Here is a 26,000-nt window from a genome sequence, read left to right on the forward strand (position 1 = left end):
CTTGGTGGCAGCCTATAAGTATATAAGGGGGGTGCATCAGGAACTGGGAGAATGCAGGGCACCCCAAGGGAAGACAGGGTCTAATGGTTACAAACTGCTGGAAGACCATTTTAGACTGGACATAAGGAAAACATTTCTTTACCATCTGAGACTCCAGAGTTTGGAATGGACTCCCCCCAGAAGTGGTGCGAGCACTGACTCTGGATACCTTTAAGAAACTCTTGGATGCTTACCTTGCTGGGGTGATCTGACCCCAGCTGAGTTTCTGCCCCTTGTGCAAGGGGCTGGGCCCAATGAGCTTGCGAGGTCTCTTCCAGTGCTAATGTCTATGAAATCTATTAACCACAGAACAAACTTATTTTTAAACAGATTTGTATAAGCAACCTTTTAACCTCCATCTCTTCATATTAGTATTCAAAAGGCTCCCACATAGGAACATACTAATATCAGGTATATACAGTGAAATAAAAGTGGGAAAAATTATGTAGTTAGTGCATTGGTAGAAATAAAACAAGAACTGCTTTGGCAGGAATGGAAACAAAAAGTAACCCCTGAAATTAGCATTTGAGACAGATAAAACATATGGTACGTTTATAGTATTTTTTGCTTTCATATGTATTATATTCATAAACCACAAAGTGGAATCTGCAGTTGTGCTGCAGAGAAGCATGGGGACTGACCCAACGTGGCACAGACAGTCTGGGACATGAACCCCCGGTACCCTCATTGTCCCTCAAACCAAAATACCATGCCCTTTTACTAAACATATCCAATAATAGTAATATTAAAAAAATTAAAGACAGCTTCCTCTTAGTTTAGATTAGAAGATAATTTTGGAGAACCATGTTAGAAGGAAGTTCCTGGGCGACTTACAGTTCAAACTTTGCTGTGACCACCAATTGGGACCATCAATTTAAACATAATACTGTGATTTCTAACTTAAATCTAATGCTGTGACAAGGCAATATAAAGTTAGTTTTCCTGTTCAGTTAAAAAATGAAATCACATATATACATGTTCACATTATTTATTAAAAGTTAGCGTTATGTTAAGGTTTTATATTGAACATTGTTTTTAACCCAAGCTATACTTGTCTACTATTCTTTTTTGGAAAAATTTCAGTTCCCACTTCTGTGTTGTTTGCTTTCCTGCCTAATATAAATGTATTTTTCATGATTTGCCTTGAAAACATACATGCAAGCTTTAGAGGGCTATTGATATTGCAAACTATAACACACTAAGGAAGCCACGCTGGTGTCGTTCAGAATATGATTCTACCGCAGCATAGTTTTATATACATGTATGCACATGCACACGCACACACAGGTGTTGTTTTGATAAATATGTATAATCCTGAAAAATCCGAGTAAGGTTAAACTAGAAATCAGGTCTTGTTGCCTTTAATTGTAAGGGGCAGAGTTTTATTTTTACAAATAATTCATGCAGCCTGAGGGAATGGAAAGAGAATGGAGATCCTGCGTTCAAAGTTTTAAAACAAGAGTACTGAAAACAGAAATAAATAGAAAATTCTTCAGGCAGTCTCTGAGAGGAATATAGGCTATTACTATTTTTTGCAGAATTTTAGCAACTTGTTTTCTAAAATATCCATTCTGTTGACCAACTCGATATCTCTTTGTATGAGCAGTAGTGCAGCACAGACTTTCATACCACAGATGATGACAACACAGTGTGTTTCTGTATTGTTAATGACCCCTGAAATTGCTTCAGTTCTTCTCTTGGCCATAGAGAGGCATTTTTGGAGAGTGTCACAATATATGAAAAAGTTTCAGGCTTTGGTAGCAATCAGTTTGAATGCTGTCGTTGCAGCCACGTGCTGGAGGAGAAAATTGTAGACTTTTTGTCCCTGTAGGGTCTTCATATTAAAGTCAGCCAGTTTTATGGAGGCATCTTATACAGACTGTTCAGTTTGTATGCTACCATTTATTTATGTAGTCAGCAATTCAAAACTTTTCTATGAAACAAATGCCAGTGGTTTGCTGAGAGCTGTGCTAACATTTCTTGTTTTTACATGTATTCCATCTCTTTACAATGCAAAACGAAGAGACAGTGCACGTAAAAATAGTTGGAAGCAATTTGGGGTACTGAGCAAAGCTGTCTCTCCTAGGAACTGCTTCTTTATAGGAAGAGCGGAAATAGGAGCCAACCTGAGGAACAAGAGTGGAACTAAAGTTGTAGCTCTGCAGGAAAGAGTGTTCATGGCAGTGATAGCAAGGGAGGAGAAGACCACGCGTTTGGTCAGACCATGTGACAGAACAGGCAAAAGGAAACTGAATCAGGGAAGACAACTTGAAGAGCTAAAGTAGATGCCTTGATTACCTTTTTTCCATTAAAAAATGAAGAGTGTAGCCAAGACAGCTAAAATGTGTAAGCACTTATTTTCCAAGCCTGCAACTGTTCTGGTTTGCACTGGTCTGTTTTGAGCAGGGAGGAAATCTGCACACTTCCTACTGGTTGAAGATCTGGGCCCCGAATGTGGTCCTGCTAACATATGGACCATGTGAGAAAGTCAGAGAACCCCTGGTGTAGTTTTTCATCAACAGGAGGATGCTGCATTCATCTGTTCTTTTAATTTACGTACAACATCAAAGTGTAGGCATCTTGGGAGAGGGCAGACTAGAACCAAAACCAGAAGGAAACAAAAACAATATATCACAAGTCTGGTAATTAACTGGTACTCTCTTCATAACGTAAGTGTTGAGAAAATAATTGCTAGCATGGTTATCATGATCTCTTTGGGGAGACATTGAGCAAAGCAAGATCTGACTTCTCTTATATTCTGGTGTGCGGGTCCTCTGGTCTCAAACAGAGTACTGGTATTTGTTGTCCCAAGCATTGGCTAGCCGTATCTTGGGCGCAACTAGTCCATTTCACATTTTTTCCAATAACATGATTGAGGCATTGAGTAATCTCAACTCTCGTTGACTTAACGGGAGAGCAGAAGGTGTTCAGCATCTTACAGGGCATAATCATCTAAGTCGCAGGTGTCAAACTCATCCGGCAGTAACGTGGGTCTGGTCCTCAGGCTAAATAAGCAGTGTGGAGCTGGTCCACAGACTATATGGGCCCACAGACCAGCTTTGGGCACGGGATTCTGTATGATGCTGGGTCTGGCCCAGTCTGGCATAGGGGACTGATCCAGGCACACACTGCACACAGCGTGCCAGGTCCAGTGAGAGACCCTGGAGGCAGCACCATGGGCCAAATGATAGGGCTTCATGGACTAGATCCAGCCTTTGCCTTGTATCTTCGATATCCCTCGTCTAAGTTAACTCATTCATTTGTTCACGTGAACAGATCCTTCTATGCATACACTTGCAAATGGAAAATGCAACCATTCTAATGGGTTAATAAAATCATAGAAAGATATGGTTGGAAGGAACCTCAGGAGGTCACCTAGTCCAACCCCCTGTTCAAAGCAGGACCATCCCCATCTAGATCATCCTGGCCAAAGCTTTGTCAAACCGTGTGTAATCAAAGTAAAATACTAGGGTTAAATGAACATCTAGAGAGGGGTTTAACACACAACTAATACAAAAATTAATTTTTTTTACAAGCATTTCTGAAGTCCATGCAGCTAAACTTGCAGGCTTCAGATCAGTGTACCCTCTAGTGATGGTTTTGAGATCAACGGAAAACTGCTGCAGGGCACTTCCTTCCTATAGGGGGCCCAGCAAGAGGATTCTTCCTCTGTCGCATGTTTTTGTGGTGACTTGCTTGATGGGAATAGGGATCCCTTTTGCTTCTTAGCAAGTACAGGCTAAGCATATTGAATCATTTGTTAGACACTCAATAGTGCGTGTGTACATTTAGGTGGGGGAATCGTACTTGCTTGACTACATATTAGTTGGGGGCTGTCTCCAGCTGATACTTGGTTATATTGGGTGTTCTGCCACAACATAATGTAGATTAAGGCTTTATGTGAACTACGATACTTGGGAACTGAAAAAAAATTGCAGGGAAAAAATGAGGTGGAATGGAACAAAATGCACGTAAGCTGATCACTCCTTTTGTGCTTTGCAATGTACCATTCACAATTTAGAAGGTGTGAACTATCACGTTAGCGACTCACTCTTTAAACTATTACACATTCTGACGGTTTTAATACTTAAGATGTCCAGTACTCTTGCATAAAATAAAGCTTAATATTTCTTCAGCAACAAGATCAGGAGCAATACAAAATGAAAAAATGTCTGCCCTTCCAGTTTTTTTTGACCATGTATACAGCATTAATTGGATTTGCAGATGATCTCAATAGCCACGGCCCCAATTTAATTACAGGTAGCCTAAAATCTTGATTTAAAAAAAATGCCTGAGCCCAGGCTTGTGAAGGGATGAGAGGTTTTCGTTTGCACCATGTACAGTCAGGGCTTCTGCCTCTAAAATTAATGTACTTTTGCATCTTTTCCCAAAGTAAATGTACTAATTCTGTTTTATAGTATTAGAAAATAAGTTATTTAGCCAACTGGCAAACTAAGGAGATTTTCTCCAACAAACACGTGAAGAAATGTTGAGGCCTTGTTGCAGTTACCTACTGCTAATTCCCTATCACTAAATTTAATTTTCTTGCATTTTATCTGTTTTAAAAGAGGCTTGTATTGAACAACCTTTGAATGTAGTTGATATTTTAAAATGCAAGGGACAAAGTACCTTCAGAAATAATGCAGAAAGTACACCCACAGCAAGTGAATGGCAGAAATGAGACACCAGCTCAAGGCAGCTGAGGCTGCTAGGGGGCTCTGTAGGACTGAATTGCAGTCATCAGTGCACAACTCTGTGGCTCTCTTATTTGCAGATCTCTATGGCTCGTGTGACCTCTAGGGGTTCGCTTCCTGTTGAAGTGCTTCTTTTCCTGTAGCAGGTATTTGCAGCAGGCTGGCTCTTTGTTACCCTTTCCTCTCTTCACTATGTAGGTGCTTTGAAGGTATGAATCAATGGGTCTCTCTGTTATTCTGCAAAAGCAACCCTAGGAAGGACCCTTGATTAATGTTTGCTGTTTATGCTGCACAGGTTTCAAATCTAGGAGAGGCAGAGCAGTTGGCTGAGTGCCTAACATCTTCCAGCAAAGTCATGTGCCTGGGCTCAGGGAGCACTTCCTGACCCTTTTATACCCGAGTTCAAGAATGTTAATTAGATTTTGAACTACTTTTAAAAATCTACCTTCTATAAAAACTTTTAATGGGTTCCAAAGTTGCAGTATATGCTGTGGCATATGGGAACAGAGAAACTACAAGAGGTAGAAAATCAAGGTATCAATAGGTGTCTTTTTCTGTGTTTTGTTTTGTTTTGGGCGGGGACAGGGTTCCAGTTGAAGTTTTCTTAGCACTGTTCTTCATGTCGGGCCTTAAAGATTATTTGGGGAAAAGAAACCAAGAAAGAGATGAAGGTGTGAACCTGATGGTTATATTTCAAAATGTGTTTGACTTGCTGTTTTTGCAAAGTGACATTTCCAGTCTCAGAGTAGCATCATTCTTGAACTGCACGAAAATGATCTATGAATTAAATGTTTGGTTGTATGGATGTTGTTATACTGCTACAGTTTTGGATACCACTGCAATGGGGAGTTCAGGGTTAATTAGTACAAATCAGTGCTAAGCTCCAGTCAGTGCCCTTCTGCCACCTGTGCCAGGCAAATAAGGGGCAGGTGGTGAGCTTCCCTGTGTTTAGTAAATAATTTTGACAAATGTCAAAATTAAATAAAATACATTTGACACAGCAGTGTTTTTGTTTAGATGGAAAAAAATGAATAAATCCAAGCTGTATTTTCATTTTAATAAATCTGACAAATGTGTTAAACCTTTTATTTTGCTAGATGTTAGTACACTGTTATCATCTTCAGAAATTCTGTTTCCAGAAACACCTGGCCAAATTTATAATGTGTATACGTGTGCAGACCACTGTTCTGGTTACAATGTGGATATGCAAAGTATTGATTAATGTAGTCTCTTTGCTGCCTGGGCAAAATCATTAATTAATTCTGATTCTTCTAAAATATCTCAATTCTAAACAATAGTGGTATTTAAATTTTGTTAGTTTTAGAATCTGTTGGTCCTAGGCATAAATTCAAGTAATGCCTATTATATTAAGTGCATTTTTAAAAGTATCATGCTGTATATTAATAATAAAATAAATAGCCTCACTTTTAGAAAGTTATTTGGCTTGCAAAATAGTATAACAATTCTGCATATTGCTTTAATGTATTAAACTTGCTTTTGGAAATACACTTGGAATTTCAGTCATCTGATGTGCTCCCTCCTTATACAGTGTCAGAGTAGGTGCATCTACATATGCCTCTTTTAAGGGAGCTTAGCCTAAAATCACCATTTTTAGGGCACATTAAGGGCATGTGTCTACACATGTGCACTCTTAATGCACCTTAAAAATGGTGATTTAAAGCTATGCTAGCCTAAATTTGATACCTGCATAAAGCAGGTATCAAATTAGGCGCAAATAGCTAAGTCACATTAGCGCATGTGTAGACACTGCGTTAATGCGCATTAGCATGTCTGCACGTGCTAATGCGACTTAATTATTAAAGCCTAAATTTAATACATCTTAATGTGCATTAGTGCATCTACATGTAAACACACGCCTGAATCATTTTAATGTGCCTAAAGCAAAGGCGCATTAAGTTTAGGCGCACATAAACACTAAGTGTGTCTACGCATGTATTTACCTAGAATATGGTTAGTTGTCTGGAGGTAGCTGCTGTCAGTTATAATGAATATTCCTCATCAGAGAGTATGAGCGATAGATATGGGTCACTGATTTTCAGTGTGTAGGGTACCCCATGTTTCATGCAGTCCTGATATGAACACAAATTGCTTTTTGTAGAATGTCTTCAAGCTCCTAAGCAATAGGATCTGGGCTCTAAAGTAATACGCAGTATAAATGCAGCAACTCACATGTTCATAAGCTTTACGTATATTAAGTAATTTTCATAACAGCACCATGAAGTGCTGAATCCTTATAGTACATGGGGAAACTGAGGTACAGAGTTCAAGTTAACTTTAAGGTAGTATAAGTTACTGGCTGAGCAGTTAGAATTTGGGGATTACTGGGTACTCTAGACAAGACTCTTACTGCGCAGTAGCATCCCCAGCACAGACCATGACACAGCGCTCCTGCATGGTAGTAACGAGCTACTGCGCAATAAGTATCACCAGGCGGCTGTACCAAGACCCTACTGCACAGTCATTTGGTACTTGGTTATACAAGTACTAAATGACTGCACAGTAACAACAGCGCAGTGAGCGTCTCATGTAGACATGCCCACTGGACTCTAGTTTCATGCTTAGATCACTAGGACACATTACCTCTGCCAGAGGCTTGGTGGAATAAACTTTAAGCAAAGTAAAGTCAGTGTCAAAAAAGAAAAAGTGGTTTAATGCGAAGTAATTTGCATGAGAAAATTAGCTGCAATTGGAGCAGTAGATCTTAAAATAGAATTACTGTGTAATATTGTACTAGGAGAGCACATCTGATCATTGCTTTAACTATAGCACAGTATTCCTTCCAACATATACAAGATTGAGGGGAAAATAGGCTACCCATAGACGCACCCAAAGAGGTCTGTGATAACTTAGCATGAGAATATTAGTAAGTAGTACTTGTTATTCATCAAGTCTTGCATTAAGACCTGACTTAACTGTCATTAGGATTCTTAAAGTAAGGCTAAAATATGACCATAAAAACCCCGGTGCTTATTTAGTCTGACTTTGCAGCTTCTTTCCAACTCTGCTTTTGGGCACTGCAGGTGAGGCAGCTTTTTATAAGAAAAAAATTTCCTCCCTCCTGTTCTTACTTGCCGATTACACTTGCTGTGAGTAATTTCAGCATCATAATGATGCATCTATTTTGGCATAATATGGTAATTTCAAATCCTGCTATTTTAATTCCGTTCTGTTACTCAGTACAACAGCACTTTGTTTTTGGATTTTGACTTTTGCGTTTCTTGTGAGATGGTTATATCATCATTATCACAGTTTGTACTGGTTGCAAACCAGTTCTTGTGATTGATCACCTAACATGCTCTGAGCAAATTGCTCTCTGGTTATTTGTAATATTTGGATATGAAAAGAACCTCAAACTTTGAAGTCAGCCCTTTGTTCTGGTTACACACCTACAGGACTGTTTTAGTTAAAATAATCTGGAACACCTTCCCCCCACCATCCCCCAAGGATTTTGTACCACTGAGAGCAGTTGTTTGAGCGTGAACTTCCTAAGATTGCCCACAAACACCAGAAATCTTCTCCTGTTGCAGGCTACAGTAGGTAATCTGCAGACTTCTGGTTTTAAGACCTGATTAATACAAGGTGCTGAATATGCATAATCTTTATGGTTATCTTTGTAAATTGAACATACTCATTATGTCATAGGATTCTGCCTTTAGAGAGAATTAGGCAGTTTAATCTCAATTTTGGAAGATCACACATTTGCTGATCCTTTGTGGCGAAGAAAAAGATATTTCTCTATATCAATACATTCCTTTATAGCAGCCAGGGGTGGGGTCAGGGAGGGGAGAACAAACCCCCTTCTCTATAATCATGTGCAAACAAAATGGCCGACAAGGGGAAAGGGAGAATGTGGTGCTGTGCTACTTTCAATGAATCACAAGTTGAGAACATTTTATTTTATAGATACACAGGAAGAAATAGGCATCTCTTCAGGAAAGAGACTGAGTATAGCTGACTATCTACTCTGAACCTCACAAGATTTCCTGGTTTATTCCTTCAGTGTGCAGACAAAGTCCCCATTCAGATCACAGAAGTAGGAGCAGTGGTTTAGATAAGCTCTTGGAGTTGGGTTGTGTTAAGAACTAGAGCTGTCCTCCGAAATTGCAGGAATAGGGCACTGCCAGGATTTCTTTAGATGCTCAGTGAAAATTTGTTTTCTATGTGCAGCCATATTTTTTTAAACAGACAACAATCTTAGGATGCATAAAGAATGAGATGGAAAAATTACTTGTAATATTGTAATCCAGTGTTCAGTTTGGGTTACCTTGTCTCAAAAAAAAAATGACACAGAAGAAATTGCACTTAGATGTTGGACAATAGATCAAAGGCATGAAAAGATTTTCTTATGAGTAGCTATTAGGATTGTTTAGAGAGGTGTCAATTAAAAGCTAGCATTGTAAAAGTCTGGAAGGTGATATAGTATACAGAAAGTAAATTGGGGATTGAATTAATTATAGTGGGCCCATTCTAAACAGTCTTTAATGCAAGTATTTTAAGTCAGTTGAGGAAAAAGACCTTCCTTGTTTTATGTTGATGCCTAAAGCTCCAATTAACACCCATTGTGCAGGGTGCTGTACAAGTATTTATTATCCACAATCCATACTGAGTGAAGCATTTCTTTTAGTGTCTTTGTAGACCTTGACTCACAAGGTGTACAAAGTAAAGGAAGTACATTTTAACTGCCATTTATTTCCAAAAGACTTCAGTGACCAAAACATGGAAGTGTTTTCCAGTTTCGGCATTCTTCATGTAGCATTCATTATTATCTGTATGCCCTGTCAGGTCAGCCACAAAATAGCGTGGCATTTTGAGGTCCATAAAGAACTCATCCTTCACATTTGGCACATATCTGTGGCTGCTTCTTTATCTCAAATACTTTGATGATTCTGTGTACAGTAATGCTGGTTAAATTCTGTGGAGGGTGAGCAGTCATGGAGTGGAAGTAGCTGGATTCTTACACTTCAGCCTTCACGAACTATAGGACTTCCATGTATTATTGGCTGATAAAGGGTCTGGGACCAGGAGAGGCCTGGACAAGGATTGTGATGCAATGTAGAAACACCAGAGCCTGGCAGCTCTGCCACAACGCTGTCCAGGACCACTTGGTGAAGGCCATCCCTGCCGCAGCGGGGGAGAGCTCCATGAACTGCACCATCCTGGGCTGGAGAGCCAGATGCGCCCCAACATCGCCATCACAAATGAGGAGGCCAAGAAGATCATGATCATGGGTGTCACCATCCCCTTTTGAGAACTGGCACCGAGCTTTCACCATCACCTGGGCTTGCAAGTGGGAGAAATATGCCCCACTGGCCCACATACTGAGGGGCCGTGTCCATGACATGATAGTTGATGCGCTCATCATGAGAACGCTCAGAGCCTGGGACCCCAGCAATGAAAGTGCCCTGCATGCCTGCAGTATCTCCTGCCTCTACGCCAAGCTGATGTGCCACCTCATGGTGTCCAGCATCATCTGTTGGTCCTGTGACATCTACATCGAGCACATCACAGTCCATCGCCAGTATACCAACCCCACCAGACCGACTGCTACCGGACCCAGAAGTCCCATCAGGTGCAGAAGGGAACTGCCTGAATCCCCCTCTGCACCTGATGGTCTCCGAAAGGAATCTTCAACGATGGACCACTCCATTCCACCCGAAGAGGACCCCTGCGATAAGACTCTATAAGACCTGAGAAACTTTTTCAACCTACCCCCTCCACAATTAGACCATTGTATGGTCTCATGTGTATCTATCCTCTTTCTCTCTGTGTCACGACCCCTTCCCTCCCTTTCCCCATCCCTCAGTTGGGTAACTTTTGTATTTTCTGTAACCTAGTTGCATTCCCCTCCTCACCCCCATCCCTCTTACGTTAGTGCTCTCCCAAGGCAGAGATGGAGATAGGACTAGCTTCCCGGATTGGGGACAATAAGAAGTCCTTCTTCAAATACATAGGGGGTAAAAAGAGGGTCCCGGGTAATGTGGGGCCCCTGCAGGACACGATGGGCAACTTAGTCATCACGCCAGATGACAAAGCTAACATATTTAACGATTTCTTTGCCTCTGTCTTCCTAAGTAGGGACCAGTTCAGCCACCTCCCTGCTGGGCCCCCCTCGGGCCCTGGGAGAGACACGCCTGGGCCAGGGGTTAGCGAGGAGTTAGTTAGGGTACTTCTGGAGAGGCTGGACGTGTTCAAGTCCGCTGGTCCGGACGATCTTCACCCTAGGGTTCTACAGGAACTGGCCGAGGTCATTGCGGGACCCCTGGCGCGGCTCTATGAGCACTCGTGGTGCTCTGGTGAGGTGCCGGAGGACTGGAAGAGGGCCAATGTGGTCCCTATCTTCAAAAAGGGAAAAAAAGAGGACCCGGGAAATTACAGGCCAGTTAGTCTTACCTCAATCCCGGGTAAGCTCTTTGAAAAAATTATCCTGGCACACATCCAGGAGGGCCTTGCGGGGGAATGCATGCTCAGGGGCAACCAACATGGGTTCATCAGTGGCAGGTCTTGTCAGACCAACCTGGTGGCCTTTTACGATCAGGTCACCAAATCATTAGACGCAGGGGTTGCTGTGGATGTAGTCTTTCTGGACTTCCGGAAGGCTTTCGACACTGTCTCTCACCCTGTCCTCATCAAAAAGCTGGGAGACTGTGGTGTCGATGCCCACACGGTCAAATGGGTCGCCAGCTGGTTGGAGGGCCGCACCCAGAGGGTGGTAGTGGATGGGTTCTTCTCGACCTGGAAGGACGTGGGCAGTGGGGTTCCGCAGGGCTCGGTCCTCGGGCCCGCACTGTTCAACATCTTCATCAGTGACTTGGATGAGGGGGTAGAAAGCACCCTGTTCAAGTTTGCTGATGACACTAAGATGTGGGGGGATGTGGGTGCACTAGAAGGGTGCAATAGGCTACAAGCTGACCTTGACAGGTTGCAACGGTGGGCGGATGAGAATAGGATGGGGTTTAACACTGATAAGTGCAAGGTGTTGCACATGGGGAGGAAGAACCGGCACCACACTTACAGGTTGGGGAACTCCCCTCTTGCCAGCACGGAGACGGAAAAGGATCTTGGAGTCGTCATTGACTCCACGATGAACATGGGCCGGCAGTGTGGGGAGGCAGTCAAGAAGGCCAACCGTACCCTGTCGTGCATCCACAAATGCATCTCGAGCAGGTCCAGGGAGGTGATCCTCCCCCTCTATGCGGCACTGGTCAGGCCGCAGCTGGAGTACTGCGTCCAGTTCTGGGCGCCACACTTCAAGAGGGACGTGGACGATATGGAAAGAGTCCAGAGGAGGGCCACTCGTATGATCAGGGGTCAGCAGGGCAGGCCTTATGAGGAGAGGCTACGGGACCTGAACCTGTTTAGCCTCCACAAGAGAAGGTTAAGGGGGGACCTTGTGGCCTGCTACAAACTGGTCAGGGGGGATCAGCGGGTATTGGGGGAGTCCCTGTTTCCCCCGTGCGCTGCCAGGAGTGACCAGGAATAACGGTCACAAGCTGGCGGAGGGTAAGTTTAGATTAGATATTAGGAGGCGCTACTTCAGTCAGGGCGGCTAGGGCCTGGAACCGGCTTCCAGGGGAAGTGGTGCAGGCTCCTAGCCTGGGGATTTTTAAAAGGAAGTTAGATGAGCACCTTGCCGGGGTCATCTGACCCCGGTGCTCTTTCCTGCCAAGGCAGGGGGTCGGACTAGATGATCTACCTAGGTCCCTTCCGACTCTAGCTACTATGATACTATGATACTTGAGCACTCTTTATTTCCCTTCTGGCTTTGTCATCTTTTTGGTTCATGACTCATAACATTTACTAATAAAATTTAATGTTCTCCCAGAATTGCCTCTCAAAGAGCCCAAGAAGCACCTCAAAAGTTAATATAACTCAAAAAAATGTGAGAGATACCTCTTCTCTCCCACTGGAAACCTAAAATGTCCCACCAGTAAGGTCTCTCTGGTGCATTCATTATTTTCCTGAAGAACAAACCAACCTCCCAACATTGTAAAAGCCCAAAAGCTTGAAGAGCTGAAGAAGCGTAGTCTGTCTTTGTTCTCTCTTAACTTATACAAGAAAGAAGATATGATGTCCTGTCATCGGTCAGATGAGATATAAAATAATATGATATCACCTTGTCCTAGGAATAATCTGGGAGGGTTAACCATCCTGCAGCAATCATGCAGAAGCCCCATCTTGTGATGCAGTGGTCCCCAATCTTTGATAGCTCAGACTCTACCTACAGGACTGAGCAAGTAACATGAGGAAGGCAGCAACCTGCTTTGCCTTCCTGTCCAACCTGTGTTTTTTATTTTCAGTCTTTTCTGGCTGTGAGCTGTCACAGAATTTTGTGGGTAATGTCTCGGTGTACCGTGGTTGGGAACAGCAGTGATATGTAAACAGGCTTGGAAGTTCAATGAAAATATAAGATTTATTGCTTTCAATAAACTTCTGCAACTTTTCTTAATGTGGCGTAATAGTTGAAGAGCAGCTATGACCTTGCAGGAAAGCAGTGTCAAACTAGAGACATGGCAAAGGACAAATATTTAGAATGCCTTTAAAATAGCAAATGGGGCTTAAAAAGTATTATCGGCTGCTGACAGACATGTAAACCCGCTCCATCCCCCCACGTCACAAGAAGCAAAGCATTAGTTTGACCCAGCTCCACAGTGTCTCCATATATCATGTGCTTCAGCGGGGCTTTTTAGGGCTTTTCTCTAAAGCTGATTCAATCAGCCATTGGATAAATCACCAAAAAAGCCCTGCTGAAGCGCCTGATCTATAGAGTCATTGGGTGAGCCAGGTCAAACTAACATGAGATCTCTTCTGGACATTCACTGGGTTCGGCACAGGGTGAACCAAGTTTAAAGTAAAGCACTTTTTTTGGAGTTTTTTTTACGTCTGTAAGCAGCCATCTTTTTCACTGAAAAGAAAGGTGATGTTAGCAGAAGAAATAATTCTGTGGGGTGTTCTAGTTCAGGGGTGGGCAACCCCCAACATGTTTGCCAGAGTGTGGCATGTGAAGGCATTTTGCTCACGGCAGTTGGCAGGGAAGGGGCTTGGGATTGCGACAATGAGGATTGGGCCCCTCACAGCCCCCCAGTCCACCCAGAGGCATGTGTGCTTCTGCTGCCAGCAACAAGCTGGCCTGGGGCTCCACAGACCTCAGTGCAGAAGTTTGCAGCCTCCCAGCTGCCTGCCCCAGCCAGCCTGGGCTCTAGGTGGGCCCCTGCCGCCTGCAATGGAGCCTGGGCTGCTTGCAGCGGGTGGCAGGAAGGCTGCAAGCTGCTGCGCTGAGGTCTGCCGAGTCCCAGCCTGGCTTGTTGCTGGCAGTGGGTGCATGAGCGCAGACAGCAGGACAGAAGCCAGGGCTGTACTACCAACAAGCATGGGGCCCCTCACGGCTCCCCTGCCATCCATCCCTAGCATGCCAACATCTTACAAGTCGAGGTTGGGGTGTTTTTGGCACTCTGTCCAAAAATGTTGCCAACCCCTGTTCTAGTTGTTGGCACATTTGCTTTGAAAGTTTCTAAGGATGCTATCAGTTTTAACATCTATCAGGAAATGCTTAATGAAAACACATCTGGGAGAAAAAGAAGCATTGTCCCTTTCTCAGCTTTAGTGACATTGAGAGGCTTATAATTCTTTGAAACTAGAAATTAGTTTGTATTTCAGCCATACAGAAAAGGAAGGATCCTCTAGGCAGAATAACTAAAGTAGTTTTTGTAACTAGGCAGCCAATAAGATCAGTGGCAGTTCTGTGTGCTGATACCTCCCTATTCATATTGTGCCTGTCACTATGGTATTTCAATATGAAAAGAAAACTAATTTGGACCAGATTAGAATCCCCCATCTTTATTTGTTTAGAAATTCTTTCATGTGGAAATGGAAGTTTTGACCTTTTGTAACGTGAAGAGAGACCATATTAATTCTAAATCTCCATTGTATGCTTTTTCTATACCCTACAAAACAGTAAATAAGTGGAATTTTTTTTGTAACTTTGAATGTAGCCATGTTGCAGTTCATATTAATTGTAACTCACAAAATAAGGATCAATGAGGTGTTCAATAAGGACAAGTACAAAGTCCTGTACTTAGGGTGGAACAATCCCATGCTTCAGTACAGGCTGGGGGCTGGCTAGCTGGGCCGCAGCTTTGCAATAAACCGAATATGAGCCAGCAGTGTGCCCTTGTTGCCAAGAAGGCTAGCAGCATACTGGGCTGCATTGGTAGGAGCGTTGTCAGCAGGTCAAGGGAAGTGATTCTTTCCCTCTGTTCGGCACTGGTGAGGCCACATCTGGAGTACTGTGTCCATTTTAGGGCCCCACTATGGAAAGGATGTGGACCGATTGGAGAGTCCAGCAGAGAGCAACAAAAATGGCTAGGGGCACATGACTTATGAAGAGAGGCTGAGGGAACTAGGCTAATTTAGTCTGAAGAAGAGAAGACTGAGAGAGCATTTAATAGCAGTCTTCAGCTACCTGATGAGTGGTTCCCAAGAGCATGGAGCTGGACCGTTCTCAGTGGTGGCAAATGACAAAACAAGGAGCAACATTTACAGAAAGGGGGTTTAGGTTGGATATTAGGAAAAACTTTCTCACTAGGAGGGTGGTGAAGCACTGGAACAGGTTACCTAAAGAGGTGGTGGAATCTCCATCCTCAAGTTCTTTAAGACCCGGCTAGGCAAAGCCTTGGTTAAAATAATCTAGTTGGGGGTGGTGCTGCTTTGAGTAGGGGGTTGAACTCGATGGCCTCCTGAGGTCCCTTCCAACCCTAATTTTCTATGATTCTGAATTCAGCATTGAGGAGGGGAGTGCTAATTTGTTGTAGTGTACATTATTTTGGTCATATGGGATGTATTGTAATGATTGTAATGTTTGTTTCTTACAGTTCGAAGACAAATCTGATGCAGTTTTTGACCTTACAGAGAAATGTAAGCACTCCTTTAATTTAAATATACTTAAGAATGAGCTGAAGTTTAGTATTGGATGAATATTGCTTGTTAAACCCAAACCTGGTATTTTTGAAAATCCCAGTCTTTTTACCTCTTTCTAGGTGGTGATATCTTGGATGCAGAGATGTCTGAGGACACGGATCACAACCTAGCACCTGCCCTTGATGGCATATCCTATGGAATGCAGAATCGAGCAGGATCGGCAAACTCACTGCTGGATGAGGATGATTATTTTCTGAACTCTGGGGATCTTGCCGGGATTCCAGTTGTTGGGAGTGACAATGAGGACGATCCGAATTTCTCTCCAAAGGACGGTCTCCCTTCTGTGATTCACGCTGAAGATAGCTTGGGAGAGGGGAAAAGAGTTACAGAACATGAGTTGGACAGTGAAAAAGAAATTCAAATACAAAATGCAATCCAAAAGGACCTCGCTTCACCATTTGACCAAGGCCCTATTTTTAAGTCAATTCGGAAAGATTTTAGCATAACAAGAGATAATGGCAAGGAGACTTTTTCAACAAAGGAGAAAAACAGAGAAGGACCTTTTCAAGAACGGGAAAAACGTTTGGAAAAAATCCCTAAGGAGATGGATTCCAGATTGAAAAGCAGTTTCCATGATAAAACAGGTAACAGTTGGACCCACAGAAATAGCAATATAGGGTAACGGGAAAAAGAGAAATAGCTATAGCTCAGCATTAACACAAGTTATTAAATGCATTTTCTTTATGAGCGTAACATGTCCAGCTGAATGCAGGGAAAACATTTTACAAGGCCCAAAATCTAACAGTTTTTTTTTTTTAAAGCTAAAATTTTTAGAGAGGCCTAAAGGTATTTGATGTCTTACCTCCTTAAGTTCCTTTTGAAAACCACAACCTAAACCCCAGTTTGGTTGCTTCCCCCAAAAGGAAGTGAGTGTCATTTTAGACTTTCTTAATGTGATGTTCGAACAAGTTTTCTTTAGTCTGTGATTGAATAACTCTTTATACATCTACCTCCTCCTTGAGATTTGTTTTTAAAACACAAAGAGGATGAAGTTTAAATCAGTAAGTCTTCAGTGCGGTCAAGATTCTGCAAAACGCCTTTTTGAAAGTGTTTTATAGTTTGATCTATGCTTTATATTTAACAAAAAAAATACAACTATGTTGCAGAGATATTAAATGTGCAGTTTACTATAAAAAGAAAAACAAGTTTTTTGTAAGTAATGAATTGATTGATGCCTTTCACAGTTGATATGTGCATTTCGTAGTGGTATTGAAACTCATTGGTGCCTCCCAGAAGTGATGCAGGCAGCAGCTTAAAGACCCACTTGCTAGGACCAAAGAAACAGGAATTTGCTTCATGTAGCCCCTTTCCCCAGCCAGCATGGAAAAGCCAAGGTGTTGCCTTTGAATCTGTTCCCTAGCTAAGGAATCCTGAAAGATACCTGGTCCATTCACCTATTTCAAACTTGCCAGGCTCTAGAAGCCACAGCACAACATAGGATGCCATGCCAAACTTGATAAAAACTGGGCAACCTGAATTGAATATACAGTTTAACTCGGGAAATAGGAGAGGTAACTGTAGGGCTGGTCCAGGAATAAATTGTTCCTGACTATTGCTTATTGATGTTCTGCAAGGCGTAAAGCTCTCGTGTACCATTATGTATGCTTGGTCACACACTCGCAAATCCTTGTACCTTAATAAATATTTTGCAAGCAATGCTTTTATAAACTTAGGCTATATGTTAGGGTAAATGTTTATTTTTAGAATGTTGTAGGAGACCCAGTATATTTTAACATATGAAATGATTATTCTCAAAGTTCATTTTCCAGGATATTAGTAAGCTAGTACCTTTCAGGTGATGAAAATGCAAAAGGCAGAAAAGCAAGAAAAAGCTGGATGAATACCTCTGTTTTGGAATATCCACAGCCAGATATAAATATTAAGTCAGAAACATGGCAGGATCATCAGAATTCACTGGTTCACTTTGGGAGGCAGAGAACCACAGGGAAGGAAGTTTGCTTCAGTATTTTATGAACATTTCATTGAAATGGGGAATTAATTACCAAGTGGAATGCTGAAAACATTCAGTTCCCCTTAAGCACTCTCTCCTGACTTTCTGGGGGAGAAGAGGGAGCCATTTGGTTTAGTTGGTTTTAATACTTTAATACTAGGGAGGTTCTTAGGCATTGTAGAGATGGACATTGATATGAGACCCTTAAGAGACACCAAGCAGTTACTCCTCTAAAAACTGTATTAATTTACATTTAATGTAAATATTTTCCACAGTTACTAATCAAGTAGAAGAAACAATTCGGACACAGTTAGCACCACAAGCTCCAGAATCGAATTTCAGGGTAAGCTATGGCATCACGCTTCTTACTTCTGTGAGTCTAGCAACATATTTTGTGGAGTTTAAGATATAAACTTTTTTAAAGTGAATATTTTATAACAAATATGGTAGTGTTAGTGTGGTGTCGTAGCTGTGATGGTCCAGGAATTAAGAAGCAAAGATTTTGTAAGGTGACCAAATGCACAGTTGGGATAGAGTTTAGACAAGCTTTTGAATGAAAGACATTCTTCATCAGGTCTGAGGCATAAAAACTATGCTGTGCTGGCTTTTACTCCTCAGACGTGATGAAGAATATCTTATAATGAACATGCACTTTTTGTCTCCTTAGATAGTTTTACTACCTGGCAAATTCAAATGCTGATTATTTTAATCTTACTGATCCTGTCTCTGAATGAGTGATATCAGTAGAATAGTTGTATTTTGCTAATTTATTCTATGAAAGAAAGTACAGAATAAGTGAAATCTTGGGAGTTGACCATGGTGGGGTTGTGATTTCTCCCTATAATTTCTATGAGCCTACCACTTTAAAGTGGGTGTTGTATTGTTTACAAGGAGAAAGTGTTTTAGGGAAGGGAGGAAACAGCCATTTTAAAAAATGTAATTTAAACATTAGGTGTGTTTGTAATTCTTTTCCATACTCTTGTGTGTCAGGAGTCTAGCTACCTATTTTCTAGTAAGGAACCCATTGGACAAGAACTGGGGAATTCCTTTACACCAAGCATTAGAATTAAAGAAGAGCCTTTGGATGATGAATATGATAAAGCTATAGCAGCACCCCAGGGACTATTAGACAAAATTAAAGATGAACCAGATAACTCTGAGGTAAGTGTGCCTTTCTGTTTCATACTTTGGTTTTTATCCCAGAAACTGGGTAAGGATTAAATCCTGAACTTGAGTTGTTGGTTGAAACTTAACCTTGAGAAGCAATACAATTTAATAGAAAGGCTCTTTCTTTTACCACCAGCAAACCCAAACTAATTATTTTCCCCTCTCTCATGACACCATATTCTTGAAAATATCATGCTGTTTCAGTTAAGTAAAAAATTGCTGTGATATGTCATTTTTAACATGGTTTATTGTAACATTTACAGCCAGAATAGACGCTTTTAGTTCAGCCTATGACAGTATCATGTTTAAAAACCCTGAAGCAGCTGGAGCCGGCGTTTTGAGCAGGTGTGCCACAAATTAGCCCCGACCCTCCCCGAGTGTCAATTCAGGCTGCCCATGCCACTTCGGCATAAATGCCTCAGGTTGGCCACCCCTATTCTAAGTATAATTCATATTTTCCTGAAAAAAAATTGTAAATTGTTACAACTTTTATTTTGATCTTAATGGTTTTATTTCCAAGCATTAAGGGCTAAGAACAGTTTTTAAAAGAAATTTTTAAAAGCTCTTACTGATTTCAGTTTATAGTATGTGCTAGCAGGCTTTTCTGAATTAAGACCAGAATTCGTGGAATTTTTGGTGATTACAGAAGTAATGTGTAGTGGTTGTAAAATTTAAGAATCCCTGGTCTAATGGACTGAATACAGTGCTAAATGTCCACATCTTAAAAATTCCAATCTTTCTTTGTTACTGGTTCATTTTGTGATTCTAAGCAAATCATTTCTATTGACCTCAGTTGTACTATATATAATATGATTGATACTTGCCTCATAGGCTACTGTGGTAGTGTTTGTATAATGCTTTTGTGAACAAGAGACCTGTGTATGTATAATGTGCACTGTGATCACTTAATGTTGAGAAAACAAATATAGCACACTAGGGATCAAAATAATATTCTCTGGGGATGTCAACACGTTCATTAATGTGCTTTAGGTAGTGCACATTAAATCCTGTACCTTTTGGGTGCCTATACACGAGCGCGGAGGCTGCTCTGACAAGCTAAAATTCCAGTACGTCAGAGCAGACTCGATTAATCGGTTACCCAGGTTAAATAGGTGATTTAACCTGGTGGCTAAATTCGATTAATCAAGTCTGATGGAGCATGGCAGTTACTGTACCCCAGCCTCCTGCATCTCGTGTATCAGTATCCCTGTGCTTAAAAATGGCAGCAGGGGTGCTTGAACTAAAGTTCATTGAATGAGCTTTAGTTTAAGTGCCCTCCACCATGATTTTTAAGTACGGGGATGCTGAAACATGAGAGACAGCGGTGCTTTATTTAGAGCTGCTCTTGGAGCCACTCTGTTCAAAGCGCCGCACCCACGCCACCCCTGGAGAACATGTAAAAGAGCCTTCCATTGTGAGGTACTAGAAGAAGGCCCATTAGCTTATTTTAATCCACATTAACTAAAGAGCATGGTTTTTTGCGATGCTTTCATGCACATTAAAGCATATGTGTAGACATGCCCCCTGTCTAAGATGATATAAAAGTTAGGGCTTGCAGACACTGTCCATCTATCTCATGAGTTTGGTGCCTCTCTTCTGGCTCTGTTCTTGTTTTGATTTTTCTGTTTGATCTCCATGCCTTGTTGTATCTTCCTCTTCTTTTGTGTGTGCCTATTTTATTCTTCCTATCTGTTTCTTGTCTGAAAATACTTTAAAAGCTGCTCCCTGGTGCCTGTCAGTTCCAAGTGAACAACTGTGTCACACATGGATAAGTGTAAAGAAAAACTTGCTATATACTGATTAACACTGAGCAGATTATTTGTAGCAAATTGTTTAGGTTTTGCCACACTTCTTGTTTGTGTAATATCCATGTAACAGTTTTCATTTTGCCGCCCCCCCCCCCCCCAGTTTTTGTCTAAATGTTTTGTATTATTCCTGAATTTTGTTTACTCTCTGACATGCTGTTTGGTATCCATGATAACCCTAAACTGGATTTTTAACTCTGTGTCTCTTTTGGGACTCACTATAAAAGTATGTCATTAATTTGTATATTTAATAATGGACAGGTCCTTATTTTAGGCTGCATGAATATGGCAGAATGTAATGCAAGATGTCCTTTGCTTATCAAAAGTCATATTAATGCATGTCAGTGAAGACTTGGAAAATAAGAGGCACAAAATTTAAATTGTCAGACACACACATCCATTGGGTAAAACTTTACAGGTATCAACTTCATTTGTTACTGGAGGGTAATACGAAGTGTGATGAGGTATATTTAATTTTGCTATGTTCAATCTGGAATGTTTTTCCTGCAGTCTGAAATACAGAGCACTCTGGCACAAACTGTTTTTAAGGCTGAAACTTTCTAGCTTTCAGCTCAGATACATTGCAATGAATTTATGCTCTCTAAGGGCTTAATCTTGCACAATTGACATTAGGATGTGATCCAGTTCCTATCCTGAGGGTGGCTGCTGTAAACACTATAGTTTCAGTTGTTTTAAAAATTGCTTACAGTTGACTTGTAAAGTTTTAAGACTTGCAAACCATTACAGTTTTTATTACAGTAAAAAAGCACACACGTGAGAGAATATTAACACTTTTTTTTAAATAGCTGTTTGTGTGAATGACACACAAAAGCCTTAGTTTCCCCTTTTTAAATGTTGCGGTCCATCAGTACCAAACTGGACTAGTACCTCTGGGGGCTTTTGTGAGAATTCCAAAGAGAATTAATTTAATCATCTTAGCAAAGAAATTCTGCAATTTTCCCTCTTAACTCAGGAGAAATGCTGTGAAATTTTTAACATGTAGTCCATAGGTGTTAGTGTCCCCAAGCAATTGGGTAAATCTTGTCTGGCTTTGTGGGCTCCCTCCCTGTTAGAGAGAAATAAATGCAGTGTGTGTGTTTTGAAAATAGTTTGAAATTTCATATATCATGCATTTCACTTACATGTAACGAATGAATGCATGTATTGTTTAACCTGGGTAACACCATTGTGTTACCTATTGTTCACATTGTAACAAACCTAAGTTATCTGCCTGATAAGTTCATAAACTGCTCAGGGGTATAAGAATTCTTGGTCCCATCTTGTACTTTGTAACAATTTGTACCCTGCTCAAATATGTAAAGGACTTTGAACAGAATAGGTCCTATCAAATTTCAGGGTTGTCATCAGGACCATAAGGTGCTCTGAGAAACAAGTTATTGAACATTGTTTGCAAAAACTTAAGGTAAATGCATCCTCCAGGAAAGCATAAAGCCTCTTTGCAGTCCAAAAAATACAGTTGGGGAAAAGAGTGCAGTGGTTGCAATGGATAGTTTTGTGTTCAAAATGTTCAACTAAGTCTGTTTGTTCTTTCTTTCCCCCCCTTTTGCTTTTAGGAATATGGTCAGCAGCCAAAAACTCAGGAAGGGGAGCTGAAAATCAGCGCTGTATTTTCAGTCAGTGGCAGCCCTCTTGGTAAGGAACAGGAGAGACCAAACTTAGTTAAAATTGTACACATCTATTACATTCCACATTTGTTATTTCTAACTGCAGTAGAAATGAAGTCTGGTTTGATTTAGACACTTTGGAATATCTGTGGTTGGAGATTACAAAATTTTTTAGAATCAAGTACTTAATCTGATAGGGCAGATTTAATTTTAGCAATGGGTGAAACTTGCTGCCATGCAGAAGGCCAGCACAAGCCACATACATTTGCATAGCTTATGCAGTCCTGAAGTCTCACTTCAGGGAAGAAGTTAACTCAGTGCATTTTAGCTGGTAGTATATACTTTTTCTTGTTTTTCTAGCTCCACAGCTGACATCAGGTTTCCAGCCTGCTGTGGCATCCTCTGGTGTAAATAAAATGCTTCCTTCAGTTCCAACCACGGCCATTCGGGTTTCCTGTTCTGGCTGTAAAAAAATCCTCCAGAAGGGGCAAACGGCATACCAGAGGAAAGGCTCGACTCAGCTCTTCTGCTCCACACTGTGCCTCACTGGATATACTGTTCCAGCTTCTCGTCCACCAGCTTCTACCAAGAAAACCTGCTCAAGTTGCTCGAAGTAGGGCATCATTTTAGTTTCTTGCTCTATCCACTAATATTCAGACAAATGGCATCATATTTTTAAAGAAAATTTAGCTTGCTAATTGTCACTATCTTGTTCCCATAGTGCCCACTCACTTCCACTGATGAAAAATGTTTCTTTCTCTGTTGACTGAACTGCCTGCAAATGGTAGTGTGAGCTCACTTTCCTGTTGGTGGACAAGGACTGTATTATGCAGCTATATATGCTTTTAAACCTTTTCTGTCTACCATAGTTTTCTTGCATACAATACATTGGCAAAAACTGCTGGAAATTGGAGTGCACATTTTTGTGAGAAATACAGTAAGAGCAGTTTCTACTGCTTACCAGCAGAAAAATGAAAGTAAAATCTTCAGCCATCCACAGGAAACAGAACATGGAGCAGGCTTTACTCCCTAGCCACTTATACTTAACTGATACTTAGTTACTTACTGTAAGGAAATACCTTTTTTTTATTCTGCCTTTCAAAAAACAAGATGTATATAATAGTTGAGGGGGTGTTATATGTGAGAAAATATGGTATGCTTTTTAGACCTCTCACCCAGAAGTTCATACCTTTTTATTTGCATTAAAAATTAACTGCAATAAAAATGTATACCTGAAGACATACTGAGTTTCCCCCTCAGATAATGCAGTCTTACATAATCTTACTCATTTCACATTTAATGTGATTCTTTCATCTTAAAAAAATTACTTTGGCTTTAATAAGTTTGAAGTCACATTTTAGTAGTTGAATGTTTGGATCAGATTTCGTGAGATTGACTGAAAATTGAAGTATTCCAGTCTAGTCTTCACAAAGAGTATAAGCTCTCCATTCCACAAGACTTGGTTTTTCTATGACTAGAAAAGTCATTTCAGGGCACACCGTTAGCACTTTAGCACTATGTAATATTTGTTAATCTCTGCTAAACTGCAAAGCAATGGCATTATTGAACACAAAACATTTATTTTGACATGGGGCATAATAGGTCTCAAGTCTCATATGCTTGCTTCCTTGACCCAGTATGGAAAAATCAACCTTCCCTTATCTGCATAATTGGGAAAAAACCTCTCCTGGATAATAAGTAAGCCTCTGTTTTACAGTCCTGTTAAAATTTTGAGCCAGAATTTCTCTCCTGCTCTAGAACCAGTTTTAATTGTTATAAGCAGTGTTGTGACAAAAAACTATTTCCAAGCTAACCTAAGAGAGATTTTGGGAGTCACTGTTCAAACTACCATCAGTATTAATATACTGTAACTTGAGACAAATTAATAACCTCGCAACTGAATTGTGGCAGGATTTGCTTATCAAGGGGAATTCTTCATAGTTATGTTTTTAGTTAGGAAAGTCATTTTGCAAAACGAGTGCACCTTTGTTTTTAAATTACTTTCCAACTTCCAGCAACAGATTTGTTACCCTCAGATTTACAAGGTCGGCTTAACATAAAAAATAAATTGGCAATTTATTATTTTAAGTATTTGATGCATCACTGTAAAATTTCACATATGACTGTCCAGTTGTCTTATCTGCAATCTGCATTTATGGGTAAAGAATTAGTTCTCTGTAAGATACGTGGTGCTGTTTTAAACTTTTACTGCATGTATCCTTCCAACCAAAACGTTGAGATAAAAGATTGTTCCCTAGGAAACTTTAAGGCAATTTAGTCAAAATAGGTGCAGTGTGTACAGGAACAGATAGGAAGGGGAAGAAAAGAAAGGCTAGCAAGTAAATCCAGCAAGTAACTCTCTCAAGTAGAGCAGCAGAAGAGGACAATGGAGGAAGAATTGGAACAGTAGTGGTCAAGTCAACGTGGGGTGATGGAATTGCATTCTTTTTGTAGGTTTTTTCTTCCCCTCTGATCAGTATAGATCTTTTTAAAAGAACTCCTTCAAATTTTAATTCAGGTATCCTGCATTCTGAAATTTATCATGCATAGCTTATATCTCTCTTCGCTTACTGAATTTAAAAGCAGAATAACAATTTGTTTAGTTGTTACTTTATGTTAATTTATAAAGCATGTAACTTTGGATGATCTTTAAAGTAGTTACACACAAATCCATCCTTGAAAATAAGATTTTAAACCAGGAAGGCCATTTTGTTGTATTTTGCTGGGTTAGACACTCTTCAAATTATGGCTGAAAAAGACTGGTCTAGCTAAAGTAAGCCCACAAAGGTATGAAAGTCTTTCTTATCATAACACTTTTTCTCTTCCAGACAGGCTGAATAAAAACAATTAATGAATCTTTTATTTATATTAAGTACAAACTTGCCTTCTGAAAATTTAAACTTATATCAGCCTACATTGCACCCTAAACTTATTATACTCAAAATCATTTAAATAAAAAAATAAAGTTGATATTTGTCTTATTTTACCAGAATGTTAAAGAAAATTTATCCTCAGAGGTGGTGGAAGTCATGGGTTAAGTTCCTGAAAGTATAGCTGAAGTATAGAAATGCCTTCTTACAGGAGTAGCTTCTTCTGGAGGTACAAAGAGAGAATTTGTTCATTTTAGTTTAATTCAATTCAATGTCTAGTCTGTTGATAGTTAGCAGGCCAGTTGATTGGAAGTTGTAATACCAGGGCAATTCATTTTAAATCATAGATTGGAGGAAGCAAACAAAATATAGGAGACAGGTCTACTCTTAACATTTTTAGAATAAAGTGACCAGAAACAATGTTTAATGTACTAATTACATATTTATTAAAACAGTTAAGTGTCAGTGGAAAACAGGTTTTGCTGAACTGTTGCTGCTTTCTTACATGTAGCACTTTTTAAAGTACTTTTATATATCTAATATAAACAGTTTTTAATTTTTTATGCATTTTAATTTTATTCTAATCTGAATGCATCTTAACATGGATCACAAGTAAAATACTCATCTTCCTGTAAAATTAAGATGTTACCACTTTCTAATATAATATGTAAAAATTAAGAATCTGAATAAATGTATATTAAACTATCTAGTTGCTTAGGTAAGTATGTATAGATAAATTGTATCCTCCCTCACAGCAAAGAGAAATGTAAAACTTACTGGTTTGCAACTAAATACAGTGTTTTACACTATTTCAGAGATTACCAATCAATGAGAGTTGACCTTTCTTTTGGAAG

At 40.4% G+C, this 26,000-nt stretch overlaps 1 protein-coding gene across 5 annotated transcripts in view; it reads left to right on the forward strand.

The window, feature by feature from the left end:
* ZMYM4 (zinc finger MYM-type containing 4) overlaps positions 1-26,000 on the forward strand; it is a 70,200-nt gene that overhangs the window by 8,197 nt on the left and 36,003 nt on the right. For 4 of the 5 annotated variants that reach the window (XM_090056586.1, XM_090056587.1, XM_090056588.1 and 1 more), the window contains exons 2-7: positions 15,623-15,665; positions 15,788-16,312; positions 17,955-18,022; positions 18,670-18,840; positions 22,226-22,304; positions 22,637-22,889. In XM_090056586.1, the coding sequence (XP_089912712.1) occupies positions 15,623-15,665; positions 15,788-16,312; positions 17,955-18,022; positions 18,670-18,840; positions 22,226-22,304; positions 22,637-22,889 (1,139 nt within the window). Of the gene's footprint in view, positions 1-4,862; positions 4,943-15,622; positions 15,666-15,787; positions 16,313-17,954; positions 18,023-18,669; positions 18,841-22,225; positions 22,305-22,636; positions 22,890-26,000 lie in introns of those variants that run through there. The other variant, XM_090056590.1, reaches the window with a different exon arrangement.

This window comes from Crocodylus siamensis, chromosome 7 (genome assembly GCF_052110815.1).
Source record: "Crocodylus siamensis isolate JL-2025a chromosome 7, ASM5211081v1, whole genome shotgun sequence".
In the NCBI taxonomy this organism is placed as follows: Eukaryota; Metazoa; Chordata; order Crocodylia; family Crocodylidae; genus Crocodylus; species Crocodylus siamensis.